Below are 23446 nucleotides of genomic sequence, written 5' to 3'. Positions count from 1 at the left end.
AAATACCGAAAATGTATCAGTGTCGGTCGAAGGTGGAGCTCAATTTCGCATCATCTGAGGTATACATGCATGAATATGGCAACATCTGAGGTATGCATGAGGTTAGCTAGCTAGAGCTGAGATCTAAGAGAGGCAGCTGCTAGCTAGCACAAGACATAAAGCTCAGTCAGTACTAGCAAGAGAACGATCAGGAGACACATGCATGTAAGAAAGTTGGATGTTAGGTTAATTAAAGGTTGGGGAACGTATATATGCGTTTAGCTATAGCTAGCAAGGACACCATGTATATAGGGATCTCTATGCCATACCCACCGACGGGAGCAAAAGCTAGAGCTAGCTAGCTACATATGTGCATATGCATATGTGCGATGGATGGAGATATTGTTCCAAGCGTGTGCAAATTAACCTGAATGCGTACTCTGCAATATACAGGCCAGGGGCCCCGCCCGGTCGATCGACAAAAGCTAAAGAAAGAAAGACAGAAACAATCTTTGCTTTGATAAATTATTAGCTTGACACAGACACGCTGCATATCGCATGCGAATGTTCTTTCTGCTCACTTTCCTCGCCTAAGAAGGCAAGGATTTATTCCACGACCAGTACGGCCATCGCCGGAGCATCCCTGTTTGATAGCACAGCTATTATATACAACGATGGAGCATGCATTTTATACTACTACTGTACTAGAGCTCAATGCCTCGTCTCATGCATTTGCATGCAGACATTCATCCTCATTGATCTATGAGAGATTGAAGCAGAAAATTAGGATCGAAGAAGGATGGGAGGGTTCACGCCGCCGATCCCGCAGGACGACAGCGACTGGGAGATCCGGGTGGCGGTGCTGCTGAGCCTCCTCCTCCAGGTGTTCCTCATCTTCTTTGGCCCCGTCCGCAAGCGCTCCTCCAACCCGGCCACCCGCTTCCTCGTCTGGTCCTGCTACCTCCTCGCCGACTGGGTCGCCGACCTCGCCCTCGGCCTCCTCCTCAACAACATGGGCAACATCGGCGGCTCCCACTCCTCCTCCTCTTCCTCCTCCAGCTCCGGCAACTCCACCTCCACCTTCACCACCATGCACGTCACCGGGAAGCGCGGTGGCAATCTCCCCCCGAGCTCCAGCACCGACAGCGGCAGCAGCAGCCCCATCATCTTCGCCTTCTGGACCCCCTTCCTCCTCCTTCACCTCGGCGGCCCCGACACCATCACCGCCTACTCGCTCGAGGACAACGAGCTCTGGCTCCGCCACCTCATCGGCCTCCTCTTCGAGCTCTTCTCCGCCTCCGTCATCTTCTTCTGCTCCCTCAAGGGGAACACCATGATCCCGGCCACCGTCGTCATGTTCGTCGTCGGGATACTCAAGTACGGCGAGCGCACCTACTCGCTCTACTCCGGCAGCGTCGACGGCTTCCGGGAGAAGATCCTCGACGACCCCGACCCCGGGCCTAACTACGCCAAGCTCATGACCGAGTTCGACGCCAAGGAGAAGGCCGGCCTGTCCGTCCAGATCGTCATCACCGGCAATGACAAGGACGCCAAGCAAGCCCTCACCGCGCTCGAGGAAGATGAGACCAACCGCCTCGTCATGAATACAAACAAGTCGCCCGAGGCGCAGGTATATATCTTTGTGTTAAGTATAAGGTGAATTGCATGCCCTCATTTATCCATTGCGGTTTGATCCAAACATGCAACTCTGTACATGGTATCATTGAACTGATTTGGTGTATAGTATGCAACTCTACACTTTAGCCACATCACAGTTATTCATGAGTAAATTTCAGAAAACCACATTTTTTTTCTTAGGTTTTCACATAATCACACTTATCGCTAATTGTATCAGAGAACCACCACCCATTGGACTAACTTTCTCTCAAAGAATCCAAATCCGGTAGATTAAGCCATTTAACAGAATTTCTGATGGTTGTGGGTCGAATGTCAGATGACATGTGTTCTGGCTGGCCCGTTTCCTTTGTCACGTCAGGCTCATCTTCCAGGTGATGATGGAAATTATGACTTGTTTGCAGGCGTTCGACTTCTTCCGCATATTTCGTAGGCTCTTCGTCAACCTCATCCTAAGCGACAAGGAGCGCAAGACCAGTCAGGCCTACTTCCTCTTACGCGACGACATCAAATTCACCGATGCCTTCCAGGTCATCGAGATCGAGCTCAACTTCATCTATGACATGGTGTACACAAAGGCCCCGGTGGCGCATAGCAGGTTCGGGCTCGGCTACGTGCTCCGCTTCATCGGCTCTGCGTGCATCGTCTCGGCGCTCCTCATCTTCTTTTTCCATGGCAAGGATGGCTTCCTACACATCGACGTCGCCATCACGTATGCCCTGCTCATCGGCGGCGTGGCGCTTGATGCCGCCGCGCTTGCCATGCTTCTGTCATCGCACAGGATGCTTGTATCCCTCGAGAAGATACGGAGGCTGGCTTGGCTGGCCCGGGCCATCCGATCGACTCGGCCGCAGCTCCGGCGATGGTCTGGGAGGACCTCACAGCTGAACCTTGTCAGCTGCTGCTTGGGGAAGCCGGACCCTTATAGGAAGGGCGGTATGTTCCGCCGCTACGGAAGCCCCAAGGTGATCCGGGCGCTGACCAAGGTCGCCGAGAAGCTGCACGTCAGGGAGGTGTTCGACGACTTCTTCTTCATCCGCCGTGAGAGCCTCTGCTCCAGGGAGGGGGGTGAGAAGAACCCCCACCTTGAATTCATTTTCGAGGGGCTCAAGAAGAGGGCCATGGAAGCCAAGAGCAAGCGTTACAACAAAATGAAGGAGACGTGCAGCTCTCGCGGCAAGGGAGTCCTCGAGGGGCATCGTAAGGAGATCGAGGAGAGGCTTATGGAAATGACACAACAAACCCGCGAGGGCAAGGACGACAAGGTCATCAAAGAAAAGTTTGAAGAAAAGCTCGCCATCCTCATGGACAGCGTCGATGCGGATAAGGAGTTCGACGAGTCCCTGCTGCTGTGGCACATCGCCACAGACCTATGCGGCCACACGCTAAACGAGAAAACCGTGCTGAACGAGGATACGGAGAAAAACATAAAGCCGATCGGCGAGACCTTGTCAGAGTACATGTTGTACCTGCTGATCAAGCAGCCGGAGATGTTGTCGGCGACGGCGGGCATTGGGCTACTCCGGTATCGGGACACATGCGCGGAGGCGAAGCGGTTCTTCGAGTCGGCAGCGGCGTATGACCCTAACCACGACGACGCGCGGAGGATGCTGCTGAAGGTGAACACGACAAAGAAGCCATCGGAGGTGAAGGGGGACCGGTGCAAGTCCGTGCTGTTCGACGCTGTCATCCTCGCCAAGGTGCTGAGGGAGCTGGATGCGCAGCTGATGTGGAAGGTGGTGGCCAACGTGTGGGCAGAGATGCTCACGTATGCGGCGGGCAAGTGCCGGGGGAGCACGCACGTCCGGCAGCTCAGCCGCGGCGGCGAGCTCATCACCTTGGTGTGGTTCCTCATGGCGCACATGGGGCTCGGCGACATGTACCAGATCCATGCCGGAGACGCCAAGGCCAAGCTCATCGTCCGCGACCAGTAGCCATATTGCTCAATTTAATTTCTCGACTAATTAATTTCTGTCATTTTATGCTTACTACTTGATTTTTGTTTCTCCGGTCAATTATCGGTTGATATGTGTTGTTTCTGTTTTTGTAATGTTATCTCACTTTAAAATTGTTTCACTGGCTTCCTGCCCATTAGATTGAAGGAGAGTAAAACTGCCTAACTTCTCTGGCATACGAGATATATGTATGGCTTGTCATCTACGGAGAATTAAGTCGATTGAATTTTGTCAGATTTCCATCACCTCTCCAAGTTTTGGATCAATGTATAACCATCGTCGTCCTCATTTAACTGAGTACATAAGTCGCGGACTTTGATATGTACCAGTACCGATATGTACGAGCTCCATGGTCACGTTGATAAGGCCAGGGTTGTTAGCACTTAGCACTAGATTTGGTAGTTTTAAATCTATTGTAACAGACCTGAAAACTAACACACACTCCTTATGAGCTATTTCTTCCAAAATATAACTGCTTATGAAAACATGTTAAATGATGTAAAGATGTACCAGTAGTAGACATTCCAAGCAAAGTTATTTCCTGGTTATTTAATATGAGAGCAAAATATGATGTTGTGTAGTCGATAAAGAGAAAAAAAAAACAGAGTTTGACAGCATACGAAAATAAAAAAACTTGAACAGATTCATATAACCCGGCCTTATTTCGAACACATTTCCTCTTCTCATTTTTGTACCAGTAATAGACATGACAAGCAAAGTTGAGATATGTTTTAGTTATTTAAAATCAGCACAGAAGATGATGTAAAAGTCATGCATTAGTACAGGATCGTTTTGTTTACTAATTGGTACAGAGTCACTTTTCATGTTTATCTGTAACATATGCCAGTTCTATTTCTCATGCTGTGAGCATCAGATTTTCTACCTATGCAGAAGTGTACAGACGGTAGAGTCAGTGCTCGCGATAGGAAGGAGCATAAACATCAGTTCAGAATCCTTTAAGCAAAACTGAATTACAGTACTATGTTGACGACAAGCTGAAGCATGATTAGGTAGAAGGGAGCCTCTTTTGAGGGGGGAAAAAAAGCAGAATCAAACGTGGTACTGTGGTTCTTGTTAATTGCACTCTTGTGTAAAACTGAAAAGTTAGTAGAAATAAATTCATATTGTAGCTAGTCAGATACAAATTCATACTGGCAGTCACATACATTGTGGCTGAACGTCCAGATTTTTATAATACAAAAATTGCATGAAAACGTGTGCGTTGTTTAGGAATTAGTTGGTCATGAGATGCAAGAATTCGAAATTTGCCACAGACAAAAAGAAATGACCACCGTTAATGACTCACCGTGTCAAAGTGGGTGGCGAAGGGGTCATAGACGGCGGATCTTGGACGGGCGGCAAGCGACCTGATCGACGGGCGATGCGGAGGAGACGGTCGCGGCGGAGATATGGGGCGACGAGCGCGCCGGGAGAGGCAAACCTAGGGGTTGCGGAGGCAGCGACGGGCGCGGTAACTGCTGCGGCGGAGCGCGGGCGGAGGGCGGAGCGGCGAGATTGCGGGAGCGGCGGCGGAGTGCGGCGGGAGGAGACGGAGGCTGACCGGGGAACCTTTTTAGGTAGCAGAGAGATAGAGACAGAGAACAGACATCATCGCATTTAAGTGCCTTTTTTTAAGAAACATTTATGTACTGTAAGTGTTTTTATATGTTATAACAGATTATCCAAAATCAGTAGTATAAAGATACAATCATTTATAAGTATCATTTTAAATTTTAATGTTGACTCTAGGTACCAAAGAACAATACCGAATCTACTGTCGTGGATGTTTTAAAGCAGAGACCGGCACTGATCAAAGGGACACCGGCAATTACCTCGTATACGCCCTTTCACACTCACCACTTCAACTTTAGGCCAGAGGAAGGCTGATGATGCCGTGACCTCCAAGTTGCTAAGTGTTTAAAGCTACGTTTGACTTAAAGATGAACTTTGTCAAGACTGAACGGCTGATGATTCAGAAGAAGGATGAGAAATCACAAATGAGAAGATGGCCTCTTTAATGCTTGGGGGCCTAGTGGAAGATTGATCAAAATTTCGGTTCCATCCAATAGCTGAGATCTTAAGATGTTTTCTCGGAGGAGGAAATTTCTCGGCCTTATGTTCCCCTTGTTGGCTAATGAGCGAGAGAATGACGGAGAGACCATCATTACTCTTACTAGCTAAATGCCCGTGCGATGTCACGGAACATCAAAATAAAATGATACGCTCAATGACATATGCATCAGACTACTCTTTCTCTCTTTGGTCTCCTTTGACTATCACCAAATATCATTTTAAAAAGGTTTCTTCTGAATGTTTGTACATTCCACTCCCTCAAACAACAATATCTCCCGTCTTCAAATTATATAGACCACCTATGAAAAAGTATTGGGACTGAAATGTTCCGCTATGTAAAATCCTCATACTTTAACCACAAATTTCTTACTCGATGATAATTGGTTATATCTTATCATTTTTATTCATGTAGTTAAAATTTAAATAAAACTATACTATGCGTTGCTACAGACAATAAAAATTCACTAATGTTTAAAGAGATATATGTACAGGAGTATCATGTATTTTCTTGGATCAAATAATACCATATCCGTTCTTATCTCAGCGGTGGCATGGTCTTAACTGGATAGGCCATAGATCACACGTATCACAATCTTTTCATTTTTTATTACTAAAGCATACATATGTTGACATATTTTCAAAATTATTCTTAATAACATGCTGCATTTAACATAAATTAACTTTAACAGCTGTCACAAGAATACAACAGAGACCTTACATTATGCTAGCTCGAAGTATGTTAATCAAGAAAACAGACTTTTCCTCATAGCTTTAGCTTTATTTCCTGTTCAGAACTTACGCAGCTTGTTCCGTTTGCTTTGAATGGGATTTGGCCGCAGTCTTGCGGGCGTTTAAAAAACAGAATACAGACCTTTTTTATTCGCTCTTGAATAAATTACTGTCTACAGGACTTTTACAACATTATTAGAGAGATAGTGATCACATTGTTTCTTTTGCAGCTGTTATCGCTAAGTGTACTTTCTGCTGCCTAATATGAATCTTGTCAGCTGCATTGTATTCCAAGGATTAGATGACCTATAGAACAGTTCACATAAATCAAGCAGAAGTTGCAGCTATCACAGATTTAGTTTCGACATACCTATTTCACCAACCAGATCATTCCATTTGAACTTCCTGAGATATTTTATGTTCCAAATGTCATAATAAATGGAAGACCTTTTCTTCCCGCCTAAAAAGACACAGCATTTGTACTGATACTTTTTAGCAATTGCCAAAAGTGAATAATCTAATTATCATTCAGTAATGTATTCTTCAAAATTTGGTTACATGAATACTCCAGGATGCAAAGTAGTAAATATTGGCCCATGTTTTGATATATTCAGCAGAAAAAAAGGGAAGTAGCAAGGCTTCCTAATGTAGCACATCTGTCTTTTCCATTGTAACATACCCTTCAGAGTAAGCCTTCGCTCGAACATTACTATGCTTGCAATGACCTTGACCTGGACGATAGAGTCGACATTAGCATATAGCAAATCATGCTTTTCTTACACGGTCAAATATAGAAAATGTAACACTCTATTATTGTTATCTAAGCATTGTTAAGAGCACTTTGTACTGGAAATTGTTGAACCACAAGAGGAAAAAAAATCTTGGTGTATTGCATGGTATATAGAGCATAATTATCCTACTTGGTAAAAAAAAATAGAGCATAACTATCCTGCAGTGGGACATTATGTTCAAAGTTTTACCTTTATGAAGAAGAATATTTTCACAAATACAAGCTGACTGAGGTATCTGTTATTTGCAGCAGATCTCTCTCCAGGTTACAAGAATTTTGTCGTAAGATCATGTAAAGTGGTGCTAGTGTGATTACGCACACATGACTTGTTCAGCCAAGAGAGATATCAGTATCACAGAGAAATACCTCCGGAAAGCGATCGCAGCTTGGCAGCTTGCAGCACATTATACAGTTCTTATACACACTAACCGTTGCACCTTAACCTCGATCATGGCTTAACCTCGACAATACACAAAATTTCATACCGTCTGTTTCTGCAAATCGTCGAACAGGTTGCGGGCGCCCAGCCCTATGCCCTTCGGCACGCCGTTGGGCTGCCGGCGCAGTGCTGGCTCGTCGGCCACATCCATGTACACCATCTCCGCATCAACGGTGTTCTCCCAGTTGAACACTGCAGCCGGCGAGCCGCCTTCCAAGGCCGCCGCTTCGGCAAGAACCTTCTGCGTGGCCGGCAAGCCGAATAGGGCGGCGCGTGGGCGCTGCAGCAGGAGGTGGAGTGGTCGACGCGGCGAGGACGGGCGGGACAGCAGCATCCGCGGCTCCGGCCACTGGCGGCGGCGGACCGATCCGAGGAGGGAGGCGCGCGGCAGCGGTGGACCGATGAGGCCCGCTCCTCGCGCGCGTCGGTGAGGGATGTTCCTCGTGCGACGGATCAGGAAGCCACTCGGCGGCGTAGGACTTGTCGCGTCGGGAGGAGTGGTTTCAAATCGGAAGAAGTGAATCTGAGATTTGGGGGTTCCTCGCCGGGAGCAGAATCGGGGGCTCGGTCGGCTTGGAACTGCCGAGGAGGAGGAGCGACGCGGCTTGGAATCGTGCAGGACTGCATGGGTGGAGGCGTGGAGTGGTGCCGTGGTCAATCGGAACAGTAATCTGAGACGTTAACAAATGCTTCGATCGGACGGTCCAGAGCGAGTGGAAATTACGAATTCTGATGTATACATAAGTCTCTGCATGAAAAGACAACCCTGGCAGGTCAAACAAAAATTACACCATATCGAAGCTCCATGGTAAATTAAAAACTAAGCACACAACAAGAATAAAATCACCCTCAACAGTCAATCAGTGAGAAACAAAACATTCAAACACGCAAATTAAAGAGAGTCACTTAATCAGCTGGCTCCGTGGGCGTCGTCTGAGCAACTTGGATCTTGCTCGTCTCCTCCTCCTCCACCCCTCTAACCTTCACCTCCGCCGGCCCGGCGACATCATCTTCTCCACCAGGCTGATGCTCGAGGACGGAGAAGCCCTTGGCGGCCTCGATAATGGCGACGGGCAGGCCGAGGCACTTGCCGACGATCTCCGTCTTCATTTCCTCCAGCTCCTTGTACAGCTTGTCTTCTTCCTCCTTCCAGCTCCACCCGCTCGCCTCCTTCTTCTTCTTCGCCGCCTCATACTCCCGCTTGAAAAGCCTCCACCCTTCCTCCACCCCCATCTCCGGCGGCCGGAACACGCCGCCGGTGCGCACCATGATCCTCGCGTCCTCCTCCCGGCGGCATGTCACAAGCACCGCGCTCTTCCTCGCCTTGGGCAAGCCGTACGCCAGCCGCTCGTACCACTCGCCGTCTTTCGGCGGGTTCAGCGTCAGGTTGCTGTACCACCCGCCGTCACCGCCGTGCGCCCTGATGTCGTCGAACACGATGAGGTACCCGGTCTTGTACAACGTCGTGTAGAGCACGAAGAGCAGCACGCCGATCTTGGCCTCGGTCCTGCGGTGTTCGTCGGCGCCGGCGTTGACGACGACGGCGGCGGAGTCGACGATGGACTCGAGCTTGCCGGTGTCGAGGCCGAGGTTGTCGAGCATCCGGTAGAGGAGGCAGAAGCGGTCAAAGTGGTCCGGCGGGCCGACACAGACCCAGAGCCGGAGCGGGAAGGCGTCCTTGACGCGGTCGTGGACGAACACCTTCTGCGCCAAAGCCGTCTTCCCGCTGCCGTGGATCCCGGCAATGCCCGCCGCCCTGAACAGCACTTGGTCGTCTTCTTCTTCGTTGACGGCGCCGACGAGGGCGTCGACTACATTGCCCGCGTCCTCCTCCCAGCCGTAGATCCGGCTCTCGTCCACGTAGCTCGTCGTCCACTCGTAGTACACCGTCTCCTCCTTCAAACCGGCGTTGCCGAGGATCTCCTTGGTCTGCTTCAGCAAGTCCTCCAGGGAGATCGCCGGCCCTGATCCGGCGCCGGCGTCCTGCTGCGGCGGTGTCGGCGATGAAGATGGTTTGGACTTGAAAGGGTTGCAGTCGCTCATCACCGACGCTATGGCCATGGCCTTCTTCTTGCTCGACGCAGGCTGCTGCTGCTGCGTGGAGCGCTCCTTCCATTGCCGGTGCGCTAAGTCGATGTTGCGCAGCAGCTCCGGCAGCTCCGCCTTCCTCTCCACCTCCGGCAGCTCCTCCTTCTTCTCCCCCTCCGGCAGCTCTGCTTTCTTCTCAGCCTCCGGCGCCAAAGCTCGGAGGATCCTCTCCTTGTTGGCGCCGAGGATGTGGAAGATGTCGTCCAGGTCTGCCCCGTGAACAAGGCCACGTTCGTCCTCCTCATCGTAGGCGTGGAGCAGCTTCGTCACCAGATCATCATTGCCGCTCTGCATCGCCGCCATGATTATGATCTTACTTGCTACAAGATACCTATCCAGCCTGCAGTTTCATATATAGCTGAATATGAGATGCTTTGCTCCTTCAGTGAGCAAAGCAAGATGCCCCCAAATGATCATGAATTCATCATCTCCAGACTTTAGGATTGGAGAAGCTACAGATTTGCAAGCTTTGGAAGTTCTTTAGAATAACTTTGAAAAAAGATGAACGAGTGGCATCCAAGCAACGAACCATGCACATAGTTTCTGTGTACCTCAAACAGTGAAATTTCTAGGACGCATGCTGACATGCCAACCAGTTAAAAGTCCTGACGGATAAAAATTGTCCGATACAAAGGTTGTGTGTTTACAAGGCTGACCGTTTCTCAGTGCCACTGATAGTGGCCCCACGTAAAAAACGAAAAAATTATTTGTTTCTTCTTCCACCTATTCTTCTGAACTACAAATTTCTTCTTTGTCATGTCTCTAAATAAGTACAACTAGTGCACAAGTAGATCTCTGCTATACAGGTTGCAATGCTGGAGAGGAAGTCAGCATAGAGGGAACTGTCAACTTAGGTCAGCTGGATCTCGGACGAGAACTAACAATCCGCACGATCGATTGCTAGTTTCTCGAGCAATGACTCCTTCACCGGTGGTGATGAGATGTATGGGATCAGCAAGAGGTCTCGGGATCTGGGGCTCTTGTTCTTGTGATGGTGAAATGGTCGACGACACGTACCGACCTGACGGGGTCCGGTGATGAGGCTGATCTCCACTTGCTAGGGTACCTCCGGTCGTGGCTGAGCTGATGCGGCCCTCTTTCCTCTGCTTCCCACTTAGGATCCAGCTTCCAATCCTTTGGGACCTGTTCACCACATTTAACATGTTTATTTATGTAGGAATCTACAGATGCATTTCGTTTATGATGTCCAAAAACGTATATTTCCATTCACGGTAACACCAAAGAACGGATTGCAGATCTGAACAGATGGGGGACAGGTCGAATGTTACCTTGTCAACTGCAAGTGTAAATATTTCAAGATCACCATCCTTCTTAATGTGGAACCTTGTGAATGATTTGTAGTTTGCGATGCGCAGAGACGAGAAGGCCTCATCAAAGTGTATGTGGAACCAATTGATGCATATGTATAGGTAGCTACCAAATATGAGAGACACAACTGGAGTTGAGAAAATCCAGAAATAGATAAATACGGAAGTGTAGTACATGATCAGAACACTCCGAGAAAGAGACATCATCCCGTTCTTGCAAATGTTGATCCTTGTCACAGCCATGATCTGTTAAAAATATACAAGATAAAGTTGTCGGTAAGGTAATCTACATAAGGCGGATGGAAGAAGACGAAAATTGGAGATTATATATAAACCAACAACATTTGGAAATCTTTTTGTGAGCTCACAAGGTGATTTCTGGGTAATTTGTATATACACAAAGTTCAAAAATATGAATTCAAGTACAAGTACAATCCATTTGTTCAAAAATGCAATGCATCCATACTGGAACGCTAAAATGCTTTGAGAAAGAATCTTATCACCTCAGGGACGTCAAAGGCTGACATAAGGTATTTTATGCATGCTGGGTATAGTCCAAGTGTCCATTGTTCCAAACGAGCACGAAGACCAGTTGGGTCTGGGAAATGCTCGCTTTCCATTGACCGATACCAATCATATAGAGGGTGATAACCTATGACAAAAGGCAGATTTTAGAACAAAGAAATCGCATTTGAATTCACTCCACTTGGATGAAAATACAAGAAGTCAGAAAAAAACAATAGGTGCCTAGCCAAATAACCTTAGTTTTGTGGAGTGGAGCTTACAGTAATAGTTTGTTAAGGTTAAACCCCTAGGGTATGTCATCATAGATGTGTTTGAGTGAAATAGTTTTCTCCACCTGACCTTGTCGATTTCCTCTAGACAAATCAAATTATTCATGCTTTGAGGTATATAATATTCAACCTTACTATCGTGTCCAGTTGGAAAGCATAAAATGAATATAACCCAAGTTCAAATGATTGCATAAAATCCTTTTACATTTCAAAAGGGAGCAAGAACATGCATTTTTCTTAACCTAAAATATGGATTTTAACTGCAGCACTGTGGTGGGGACTACAATATTAGATGACATACCTGAAGTCGCCAATAAATGATTCCGTATACAGACTTCGATGCCCAACTCCATGAGCAACATTAAAAGCAGAGCTGCCGTCAGATGCGCCAAAACATGCAGGCCACCGATAATAGCTCTTTTTTTCCTTGTGAGTTTGGATGGTACAAATGAATATGATGCCATCAATAAAGTCAGACTTCCCACTGAAGAGACATAAGAGTGTTCAAAAATATAGAGCAAAGCACTCCATATTGTACTTGAGAAGCTTTGCAGACGCCCATACCATGTTTCTTCATTCAAGATGTGAACAAGATTACACTGAAACACACAGAAATAGAATCAAGAAACTCATCATTAGACTGAGATTCCTCAGCCTGATAGTGCATCGCAGAACATCCTAGCTATGCAATGAGGCAAATCACTACAGCATCATGAAGATGACTAGAATATGTAATGTTGGTCTACATTCTTGAAAAAAAATATTAGTCAATTTCACTACTCAAGTAATAACTAGGCTGATGAATACTTGGCATATTTCAAAAGTGAAACTTTGTAGTCGCATATACCGGAATTGAGTACTTTGCAGTGGCATATACCTAAATTTTCCATAGTTAAAACTTAAAAGGCTTTTGAGGTAGAATACTTGGGAACATAATTACACTTTATGAGATAGTAACTGACCTGCGGGAACATTGAAAATACCAGTATGAAGTAGATAAAACCACCAATTATGTCAAACTGCCAATTTTTCTTGCGGAACTTCAGTATGTTACCGAGTGCAATCTGTAAATTTAGTTAATATAAGATCTTCATTTCACAATTGATAACTATAGAACACACAAGCCTGTTGATCTGAGCAACAGGCTAATTATGCTAGAGATCCAGTTATTCTGTTAACATAGGGAACTACGTACCCCACTAGACTCATCATAGGATGGATAAGCAGCCTTGCACTCATAGGTAGCCCCAGAGAATCTCTCGAAGTTTTTGAAAACATGTGTTGGGTGCAGAAAGGCACCACCACATCCATTGACAAGCAAGTGTTGCACAAAAGTAGGTTTGTCTGACTGTGTCGCAGAATGCCTCATAAAATGATGCAAATCCCCTGCCATGCGAAGTTTACATCTTCCATGCAGGTAGTCCTGAATTAAATGTGAGACATTCTTTCCTGTAGTCTCCTTCCAATACCAATCAAGGAGCCAGTTTGGCTCATGTGTCACAATAATCACAGAGTCATTCTCTCCAACCTGCAGAACTTTAGAAATGTAGCTGATCAATTAAATCTGGAAATGAAAATTTATCTTCAACTCCCAAGAAATTCAAATGTTCAGGAAAATATTTACATGAAAATGGTTAATTAATCATTAGGAACCAATGAAACAAAAATAATAACAAACTAACATGCAGAAAAAAAAAACCTAGAATGGAAAAGGCGATATGTCTTCAAGAAAAATCTCTGTCAGCGTATTGCTTCTAACGTTATCCTATCAGTGCACATGGTTGAAGTAATTAAAGAACTGTGTATTGTAGCACAAGAAACAGTAGTTGAAAACCCCGTTCAGAACAGAAGGATAAACAAGGAAAGAAAAAATGCACCTTATTCTGACAAAGTTCTGCGAAAAATTTAAATTGGTATACATCAATGTCACCATGAAGAGCTAGATCAAGACCAAATATCCACCAACCCTTGGGAAGCTGCAATGCAAAATAACTCTTCTTCTGAGGCAGAATCCATCCACCTAACCAGCTTTTGTGACATATATATCTCATAAAAGTGTGCAGCCCATCAAACCAGTCTGTTATAAGAGGTAAGAAAACCAGGAAATTAATTCCATGACAAAAAATCATGCATCATCTTCTTACATACTTGACATTGAGTCCATACAAAAGGAAGTAAAATGAGATGCACTTGGTTAATCAAGTAGTACTCCCTCCGATCCTAAATTCTTGTCTCAAATTTGCTCAAATATGAATGTATCTATTCTTAAAAAGTGTCTGGATACATGTAATATTTCGACAACAATTTAGGATCGGAGGGAGTAGTAAAGTTCCATATAAGTAGAGAGGACAAACCGTGGTTCCCGGGAATTATGAAACATTGGGGGCCATTGTATTCTTTCATCTTTGATACACCTGGAGGAACCTCAGGCTTGTCCAAAGCTATATGTTCAGCCTTATACCAATGCGGAGGTTGCATAGCATACTCAAAAGGACAAAAGAAGCGTCTCTCATATGTAAATGATGAAGGGTTTGGATACCTACAAGTATTCCAAATTACAGAAAATAAATAAATGGAGATGAAAATGATCCACAATGAAATAATACAACTGAGATAGTTATGTCCAGCTTGGATTGAATCAATATGGAGTATGGATGGATAATGAAGGTGCAAATGGTACCAAATAGACATATCTATCTGCATGCTATAAAGAATAAGAAGTTTTTTAAAAGAAGTTACATTCATGGACAAAACCTTATAGAATAGAGAAACAACAAAATGTTGAGTGATGCTTCAATAAGATGAAGCCTCATCTCAGAGTGAAACCAGAAACTACAGGAGAAGGCTAATTGTATGGTGAATATCATTAACAAAGAATTAACTAAACAAAACTCAGGTCTTTACTACTTCACAGAACAAACTTATCCAGCTCATTTGTGAGTGAATACTGCTTGAAACACAACATACATGGTGGAGGCTAACAAGACAAGATAACATTTAAGATAAAGAACAGATGGCAGGAATTCTGCATATCATTATACAGGGAGAGAAAAGTAGATATTATAGATTTCATTCAAGGAAACAGAAAAAATTAACGAGAGCAACTCAACCAAGAGGTTAATGGCCTAGATAGATCTTCCAACATTCAGTTAGAAGCATCAGTTGGCTATATAAGTTCCATGGTATTACGATACAAATCAATTATGTGACCCTACTGGCTAAGTAACAGTTGACAGCTAGATGATTTGTAAATAAGAGATAAACAGAAAGCAGAGAAAACCCAAATCTGATTTAACAATCTTACGCAAGATCTCCGCCAATGACAAGCAATTTTCCACGTGGAAGAGTGTGCATAGAACCCCCAATTACAGTCTGAATGGATGGTTGAGCTAGAAGCCGGGCAACTGTATATGATGAATTTCCACCATCACCAGTGTCTGCAACAAAGTCAAACCAAAGGTCTTCTTTTCCATGGAAGTAGTCATACAAGAGGTCTTCATTCTGAGTCTCATCTGTATTTTTCATTGCAGCCTACAGGACAATGTAGAAACGTTTGAAGAAAAGAATGCACTCATCAAGTTCAAATAGACACATGAATGTGTTCAAAGATAAAGGCAGAAGTATATGATGCTGGAATTTGAAATGGAAAATCTGATGGATGACCATAGAGCAGCTACAGCCTACGGGGATGATCTACCAACATTATTTTGCAACTTATTGAAGTGTTGAATAATAGTCAATTCCACACCAAGCACCCCGTACCTGCATCATGCGCATGTCAAATCGCCCAACAAAAAGAGTTACAGAGACCATTAGATCAAACGCTGTCTTGAATAAATCAGCTGATGTCCTGCATAAGTTGAAGAAGTGAGGTATTTTCCATAATTGCATTGGTCCCGTCAGGAATCTAACTTGCTGGAGCTTAGAGGGCCCTACCCTGAGTACCAAGGTACCATATCCAGGAAATCTGGTTTCATATGTTTTTTAAGCTTCTCTTCCTCTGATACTGGTGACAAGTGAGTAAGAGCCCATCTGAAGTATTTGCAGTGGATTATAAGAAATACTCAGACCCATTATTCATAAGCGAGACAAAGTTGGAAATGAATGTTGACTAGCTTCCGCTATAACAAAACCAGAGCACAAATAAAACTATGCATTGCATAAAACAATAAGCACATACCCAGTTGATCTCTCCACAACAAAGTTGGCAATATAAAGGCCAACAAATGTAGCCCACAGTGAGTACAAAGGAGATATTTCGTCCGATGGGCCAGCACAGGATCCACTGCAAACTAACTGGAGAATAACAAGATCAAAGAAGTGGAGCGTGGATGTCTTCAAACAAAGTATGAGAGGAAAGAGTAGATGAATTTAAGAGAATCCTGTTTTACCTCCCCATATATAACCCACTTGGACAGAAGAGGGTAATCACTAGCAGATCCAACTGGAGCAAACCAAGATGAACATATCTGATCTTTTAACTCATTCATAAAGAGAAAATTCGATATCCATGTGGTTCCATTTTCATTCTTAAGAAAAGCAAGCAAACTTGGATCAGAATTCCTGGCAAAAGATTCGCTTTTGTGCACAGCAAGATTCCCGCAGTGACTGTAGAATACACAGCAAGCAATACTGATGACCTGAAAGAGATGCAAAGTTAGTCTTCCTAGGAGCAATATGGAGAAAATAGAAGCAAATATATAATTTTAGTAAACATACAGTGCAGTTCTGTATTATAGTCCATATTCCTGGTCTTGTTCCTGCCATGCGAGCGACCAGTCCAATGTACCAGAGACCAATAAATATGATGTGAAAGGCGAGGATAAAAAGGACAGAGGAGAAATATATTGTCAAAAAAAGTGAAAGGTTCATGCGCATATCGACTCCCATTGACTGGAAGCTGGGGAGATGATACAGGGATGCAAAGCAAATCCAAGCGACGTACCTGCAGTTGTGCAATATAGTTGACAGTTCAGTTCTCCTAACACCTTAATGAAGTAGATATGCATAGATTCTGTGGTGCAATAAAGGCACAAAAAGGAATTTTTAAATTGAGTCCTTAAGAAGTCTAAATACAAATACCTACCATCGGTTGAAATTTGAGTAACTCGGCTGAATCGTTCTTCCAAGGAAAGGAGATGAAAAGAAATAGAAGAAACCAATCAGGCAAACATACATGGACCACCACTTGATATTGTTGTCCAGTTTATGTATGAGAGTATGCATATTGTCAGAAGAGATGAAAAATAGGCACCCAATTATCACCGCGGTCATGATATGCCTCGAGTGTTCATGAGGATATGGATAAGTATGTGTTAGGATCGTCCGAACCCTCCCTCCCACTTTTAGGGTGCCCAAGAGCGGGCTACCGCTCTGCTTGTCTGAACCCATGAAAAAAATGTTGCTTTACACAATGCAGCTGCTTTTCTCAGATAAATGTTGTGCACAATGCACTAGAGGTGTTCCTTGAAGTCTGGAAACCTCAAGCTGAACTGATGCTCTGCATGTATTAGATGCTGTCAGGTTTGATGAAAACTAAAGTTGATACATAAATTTAAAAATGTCAAAAGTACATGATTGCTCACTCTAAGGATCTTATTTTGAAGAGAAACAGTACCACAGCGGCTGAATTGCTTATTTTGCATTTTTAAAGTTTTCGACCAGGAAGGTAGTACAGGCATTACAAAAAAAAAAAGTGTTACACACCTATTGCCAACAACTATTTGCATCCAATCCCAGTACCACACATATGACACAAGCAAAACAAAACAAAATAAACTGCACAATGTACCATGCAAAATAGCTAGTCAAATGTGCCAAAGCAAGACACCGTGGATGTACTCAGTAAACCAATAAATGTGTTGATATTGTGCCTTTAAATGAACACCTAGTTTGACAAGTACTACTAGTTGCTGAAACAATTCAGAGTTAAAGTGACAGTGGAACGTAGCAGATATTAACCTACTGCATGCTTATCTCGAAAGGTTGAAAATAGCTATAGGACTATAGAAAATCCCATGTGCTGAATTGAAAAAAAAAAACACGACAGGAGTACTACTTGAAGCAGATTCATTAAATTAGCATCACATATCTCCCTCTTCTTTTTCTTTCTTTCCCAGACAGAATCAGCATGATATTTATTCGAAATAAAGTAAACTGGTCAGCACGGCATTCGACTGATTCGAGAGGAAAGCGCGGGCACGCAGCCGGAGGTATCTATCTCCCCTATTCCAACTAATAATCTCTAGGCCGGCCGACCACCGATTGATAAATTTGCCGGCGTGCCGTGCCCATGTGCGTGCAGGAAGGGGAGCAAGGAGAAGAAGGATGGAGTGAAGTCGTGGCAAGATTGCACACAACAAAGGAGTGAAAGGTATGGATGTTGCGCACCTGGGCGACCGCCGGGAACGGCGGCCGGCGGCGGGAATGCCCCACCGGACGCCGGAGAAGAGAGAAAAAAAAGGGGGGTTGGGGCGGCAGCTGGTTGTTCCCTGATCCGGTGGGTGGAGATTGAGGCGGGGAGGAGGGGCATTTGGTTCCGATTTGGGGGGGTTCGTTGGATTGGAGACGACGGAGAAGGAGGAAATGGCCAGGAACAGAACGAATATCCCGCAGGCGGCAGGGCCAGATGCCAAGATTGCAATTTTGCAACCCAACGCAAAGCTACCACGTGTTTGTTTGCTTCTTGGGCTGCACATGCACCTCGACCTTTGTTTATATAAAGCAGACAGCATTTTTTTCTTTTTTCTTTTGCAAACGTCAATTAAGTCGAGAGCCACCACAGAAAAAAAAATTAGCCGTCGTCTTTGCAGGAAATCTTGGATCTTTGGCGGTTCTCCGATAGTCAATTTGGTTTTGGGAGGCAAAGGGAACTAAGGATCACTGTCTTCACTGTCTGGTATCTTAGCATGTACTCCGTAGTTTCGTTTTTGGAAAAAAGAAAACGTCTAGTTTTGTAAACAAAATAGTTGTTAATCGTTGTAGTAGGTTTGTGTGTTCTTTTGTGAGTGTAGATGGTTTCATATAGAAATTGTTTTTTCAGTTCCATACTTGTTTTGGTGTAGGTATTGCCCTATTCCATGAAGTTCTCGTTCTTGTGGTCCGTCTTTCAGTGTTTTCGTCTTTTTTTTCCTCGTCGATTCATCAACAAAACAACGATTTTATCACGCATCGTAGGTTCTCATTATTGAATGTGGACGACTCATGTGGCTTTTTAGAACCAATAAAAGAAGTCAAGTTTATCATGACTAAATACATGTAGATTTGTAAAGATACGAAGGATGGATCAACATCGGTGTTGATTAATTTTGAAGGACTTTATCAGTGAGTTTTGTCTCTGTTTATGCTCGTTTCAATTGTATCGATCCATTGGCACCACCGCCATGCGATGGTTTGCGATTTCAAAGGACCCTGATAGCATGATGTAGCATAGGAGTTGACATCCATGAACATGAGTTGGACGGCTGGAGCGGCTCTGCACGCCACTATGGATCTTAAGACAATCGGCGGTCAAAGTCAAAACTGATAAGCAAACACAATTGGCCGGAGAGAGTAATTTAGTACTCCATTATTTTTCCAAAACAAGAATACAAATTGCAGTACAGTTTATAGTTTATGAAGTGTAAATAAATAATCCTGCATTCAATCACAACAATCATCCATCACTGTGTAATCCACGGGCCTGGCCTGCTGACGACGAGACCTGGCTAGCTCAGACGGCCTTGAGCTTCTTGGCGACGCCGGCGAAGTACTTCCCCTGGTGCTCCGCCAAGGCGAGCTCGGCCTCAGAGGGCACTCTGCTCCCGTCGGCGCCGGCGAACGTCCCAGCCCCGTATGGGCTCCCCCCTTTGACCTCATCCATGGCGAACATCCCGGCGCCATGCGTGTACCCAACGGGGACGAACACCATCCCATGGTGCGCGAGCTGCGTGACGGCGGTGAGCGCCGTGGTCTCCTGGCCGCCGCCCTGGGTGCCGGAGGCGAAGAAGAACCCCGCGGGCTTCCCGGCCAGGGCGCCCGTGTGCCACAGCCCGCCCGTGGCGTCGAAGAAGGCCTTCATCTGCGCCGCCATCATCCCGAACCGCGTCGGGAACCCGAACAGGATCCCGTCGGCGTCCGCCAGGTCGCTCGCCGTGATCACGCCGTGGTCCTCCCGCGCCGGCGCTGCCTGCATCTTTGACAGGACGGACTCCGGCAGCGTCTCTGGGACTCGCCAGATGGTGGCTTCCACGCCGGAAATGGAGTCGGCGCCCTTCTTGATCTCCTCCGCTAGCGTCGCCACGTGGCCCCAGGTCGAGTAGTACCTGCAGGCATTCATGGAGATGGACAGTTAAGAATGGTGGGAGAGGCAAGGAAGAAGAAGAAGAGTGAGGGGAAGCAGAGCATTGGTTAGTTAGTTACACGATGTAGATCTTGGTCGCCATTGTTGCTTGCTGCTAGACAGATGCAGAGTTCTTCTCCAACTGTGTTCTAATTAAGTTGCTCTGCTGCTGCTTGTTCTTGATGTTGAGAAGGAGAGACTGTATGAATTGGTGAAGGAAGAAGATGGAGAGGCGCCTGTATTTATAGGGAAGCAGCTGGCAACCATGATCTTAATGTTTGCAAATTCAGAGGCTGCTGAGTAGGACCAGAAGTACTAGCATCAATCTTATTCTTATCCAGGCATAATAAGTAAGTAAACAACTGCATAATCAGCATCATTAAACTTAATCCAAGGGCTTCTGATTAGTAAAAGAATGGGTGTGGCCGGTGAAGAAAGAAAGAACCTGGACACTGCCAATCGATTCGTGGCGTCTTCGTGGCGTCGCTACTGACGTACCCACTGTACTGGTAGTACCATGTGGAATATCCTGAGATAAAGCGACAGGATTAGGATAAAGCAGCAGGATTAGGTAGGACCTAATCTTGATTTTACATGTGTAATCATGAATCATAAGAGCTGATCGATGATGATGGACGCAACTATCCTGAATCTCTGCTTCAACAACGGAAAAAGGAAACCAGAGGAAACTGTGGGGAGGTTTTCTTTTAGTAACCTTCCTTACAAGGGTAAAGTGCTCCTTCAAGTTTTTAGATGAAAGTGCTCCTTCAATCTTTTTATTTTTTAGAAATGATTGGAACGGTTTATAAGAAAAACCATTCAAAGCATGGCTTATTAAAAAAACAATACAAGAACTTTTACATATTTAAATTTCAATAAAAGTTAAATCCAATTCTAAACTTTCATCCCGAAACAACACGCCCCCAAGGGTGGATATCAACGGCGCCCGCACAACAACGCATTCAAGAAAGGAGCAACATCCATGTACGTCGCCTTTGACCTGAACTACGGGGAGAATTAGTGTCATGGTATTTTGTCCATCTCGTTCATCCAAACACCTCCCAAAGAAAAGGCCAAATGAGAATGGCAAATAATGTGGACTCACACTCTTGAAGACGTCCTCAGATGGCATCATTTCCTTCTTTTTCTTTTCGAAGAATAACCATTAGATTGGGAATATGAACTTCAGCATGCGTATGACGCATGTATGACGTATGTGGATCATATCACGCACGTGACTGTCTAAGCATTCCACCGGCGGACGGCGGCGCTCCGTGACGACCTGACCTGACATGAGCACCACGTAAGAGATAGATCAGCAGCTAATTTAGCTAGTCATACACGCACGTCTAAGACAATCTGACCGGTTCTTGGACGCTCACATCACATGCATGTTGACGTCGATTATATATGCATCACAAAAATCCCTACATCATATATACGTACGAGACACGTACATATATTGTGATATCATACATACAAACTTAAGACGTGCAGTCCAAACTGGGACGGAAGGAGTATTTGATTTGGGGACATACTACTAGTTGATTTTGGAAATTTAAAAGATTTTGCAGTCCAAACCGTTTGTCGGATTACAAATCGGTTTTCTCTTTTCGCATTGTATCTATGTATCGATAAGAGTTTCAAACTATATCTCGCTCAGATGTGTTTTGACTAAGAAGAAAATCACATAAAAGCATGTACTCCTTCCGTTCAACAAAAAATGTCTCAAGTTTGATAAAATTTAAATGTATCGAGACATGAGTTAGTGTATAGATGCATTCAAATTTAGTCAAAATTTCTTTGTTGGACGGCGAAAGCATACGGGCTATATGACGTGACAAGGCCGGTGGCATGAACTTGAGCATGACGCGTGCATGACGTTCATAGTATCGTATACACGTGATATACGGCTGTCGCCGCCGGCGGCCGCTGCCTTCCTGATCAACTGCTGACCAACAAAGACAGAAAGTAGCTAGCTTAGTACACGTAACTAGCTAATCTAATCACGTGTAAGTCAGCTGAATGGTTCTTGGCCGCTCGCTCACATATGCATGCATGTTGATGTCGATGGTGCATCGTAGATTAAATTAATGCATGCCTACATCATTTGTACGTACGCTACACGTAGAAAACAACAACATGTATAACTCTAAGAAAAAAAACGGATATCTATTTGATTTATTTTTTTCAAAAAAGGGCTTCCCGGCCTCTGCATCAGAACGACGCACACATTCAAAATGATTGGAACGAGTAGTGTGACCCAAACCTTAACTCCAAAGTCCAAATAATGAAAATAAAATGATCTGTCACGTACAAATGAATGGTTATATCAGCATGCAAAGTTTTCAGTCACATCGACGATGATGGACAGTCAGTGGCGGAGCCAGGATTTCGAGCATGGTATGCACAAGGTTTTTTTTCCGGTTTTGTTTGGGCTCAGTCGCTGAGATTGTGTTCTTTTCAGTCGACGTTTTCTCGGACGTACGATCCTTTTTGAGATTGTATTGTTGTCAGCCGACGACTTCTCAACCGTACGATCATTACTTTGGATGCACATGATCGGTCGACTGAGAAATTGTGTTTCTCAACTTTTTTTTATACAAGAGACGATCTGGAAGACGGTAGGTATACCATCTGGGGGTATAGATGACGGCATATGACACATGTTTGGCAAATTTTATCTTTTGCGATACACCATTTCTTCGATAGAGTATAAAACACACGCCTCGACACGGCCAACGCCAAATGAACATGAAGACATGTAAAACAGTGGACGGCACAAACTCTACAAAGCTAGCTAATCAAGGCACAAACTATGCAAGGCTAGCTAATTAAACAAGTCACGGCATAAACTCAACAGCCTTACGTAGTATAAAAACACAAATACTATTTATTTTTTATACAGAAAATACACAAGTATTAATACTTTGCACAAATGGTTGGGTATGCATCGCATGCCCAGGCATTAGGCTGCCTCCGCCCCTGCATACAGTACCAACATACTCCAAATGATCGCGGAATCTCTTTTCTACCGGTTCCGCTATGTAGCGAGCTATGTGCTGCCTGCAACCAGCAATGTGCTGACACGTGGCATCTTATACCAATACCATATATCAATATCACGTATCATTGACTGATATCATATACCAATGAAATATAATAATGAGACGGGCCCGATCCAATGTCACGCGTCAGGCTCTGCATGAACACGCACACGACGGCAGTAGAATCGCCACTTTGAAATGACTGGCTATGTTTTGTGGTACTGTTGTCACAAAATGCTTGGTTTGTGAAATTTCCCCAAGATAGGCAA

At 44.9% G+C, this 23446-nt stretch overlaps 5 protein-coding genes across 6 annotated transcripts; 1 reads left to right on the top strand and 4 right to left on the bottom strand.

The window, feature by feature from the left end:
* The first annotated feature begins 647 nt into the window (after window positions 1–647).
* LOC100832608 lies at window positions 648–3788 on the top strand. The gene is made up of 2 exons (XM_003561469.4): window positions 648–1609; window positions 2019–3788. Exons 1-2 carry the CDS (start codon window positions 779–781, stop codon window positions 3546–3548), a joined length of 2361 nt encoding a protein of 786 aa, XP_003561517.1. The 5' UTR covers window positions 648–778; the 3' UTR covers window positions 3549–3788.
* Window positions 3789–6492: 2704 nt separating this feature from the next.
* Window positions 6493–8245, bottom strand: LOC104581755. 2 transcript variants are annotated; one of them, XM_014902658.2, is made up of 3 exons: window positions 7647–8245; window positions 7006–7102; window positions 6493–6832 (listed from the first exon to the last, which is right to left on the bottom strand). In XM_014902658.2, the coding sequence occupies exons 1-3, from the start codon at window positions 7932–7934 to the stop codon at window positions 6801–6803; spliced, it is 417 nt and encodes a 138-aa protein (XP_014758144.1). In that variant the 5' UTR covers window positions 7935–8245; the 3' UTR covers window positions 6493–6800. The 2 variants fall into 2 exon arrangements, with proteins under 2 accessions (XP_014758144.1, XP_014758142.1); XM_014902656.2 differs by lacking the exon at window positions 6493–6832 and having other exon boundaries at window positions 6871–7102; window positions 7647–8244.
* Window positions 8246–8335: 90 nt separating this feature from the next.
* On the bottom strand, window positions 8336–10034 carry LOC100832296. Its single transcript, XM_003561468.4, has one exon. The coding sequence runs from the start codon at window positions 9989–9991 to the stop codon at window positions 8507–8509; it is 1485 nt and encodes a 494-aa protein (XP_003561516.1). The 5' UTR covers window positions 9992–10034; the 3' UTR covers window positions 8336–8506.
* Window positions 10035–10622: 588 nt separating this feature from the next.
* Window positions 10623–18340, bottom strand: LOC100823404. Its single transcript, XM_010230170.3, has 16 exons — window positions 18201–18340; window positions 16897–17310; window positions 16530–16755; window positions 16202–16450; window positions 15991–16106; window positions 15747–15842; window positions 15573–15660; window positions 15115–15341; window positions 14165–14349; window positions 13688–13887; window positions 13006–13338; window positions 12773–12874; window positions 12112–12409; window positions 11520–11668; window positions 10978–11262; window positions 10623–10831 (listed from the first exon to the last, which is right to left on the bottom strand). The coding sequence occupies exons 2-16, from the start codon at window positions 17199–17201 to the stop codon at window positions 10640–10642; spliced, it is 3051 nt and encodes a 1016-aa protein (XP_010228472.1). The 5' UTR covers window positions 17202–17310; window positions 18201–18340; the 3' UTR covers window positions 10623–10639.
* A 1008-nt stretch (window positions 18341–19348) lies between these two features.
* On the bottom strand, window positions 19349–20367 carry LOC100823095 (quinone-oxidoreductase QR2). Its single transcript, XM_003557648.3, has 2 exons — window positions 20211–20367; window positions 19349–20113 (listed from the first exon to the last, which is right to left on the bottom strand). Exons 1-2 carry the CDS (start codon window positions 20231–20233, stop codon window positions 19522–19524), a joined length of 615 nt encoding a protein of 204 aa, XP_003557696.1. The 5' UTR covers window positions 20234–20367; the 3' UTR covers window positions 19349–19521.
* Between the last annotated feature and the right edge of the window lie 3079 nt (window positions 20368–23446).

Source organism: Brachypodium distachyon, chromosome 1, assembly GCF_000005505.3.
Source record: "Brachypodium distachyon strain Bd21 chromosome 1, Brachypodium_distachyon_v3.0, whole genome shotgun sequence".
Classification (NCBI taxonomy): Eukaryota; Viridiplantae; Streptophyta; class Magnoliopsida; order Poales; family Poaceae; genus Brachypodium; species Brachypodium distachyon.
Note: the sequence above shows the minus strand (reverse complement) of the source record. Positions and strands in the feature narration are given on the sequence as shown.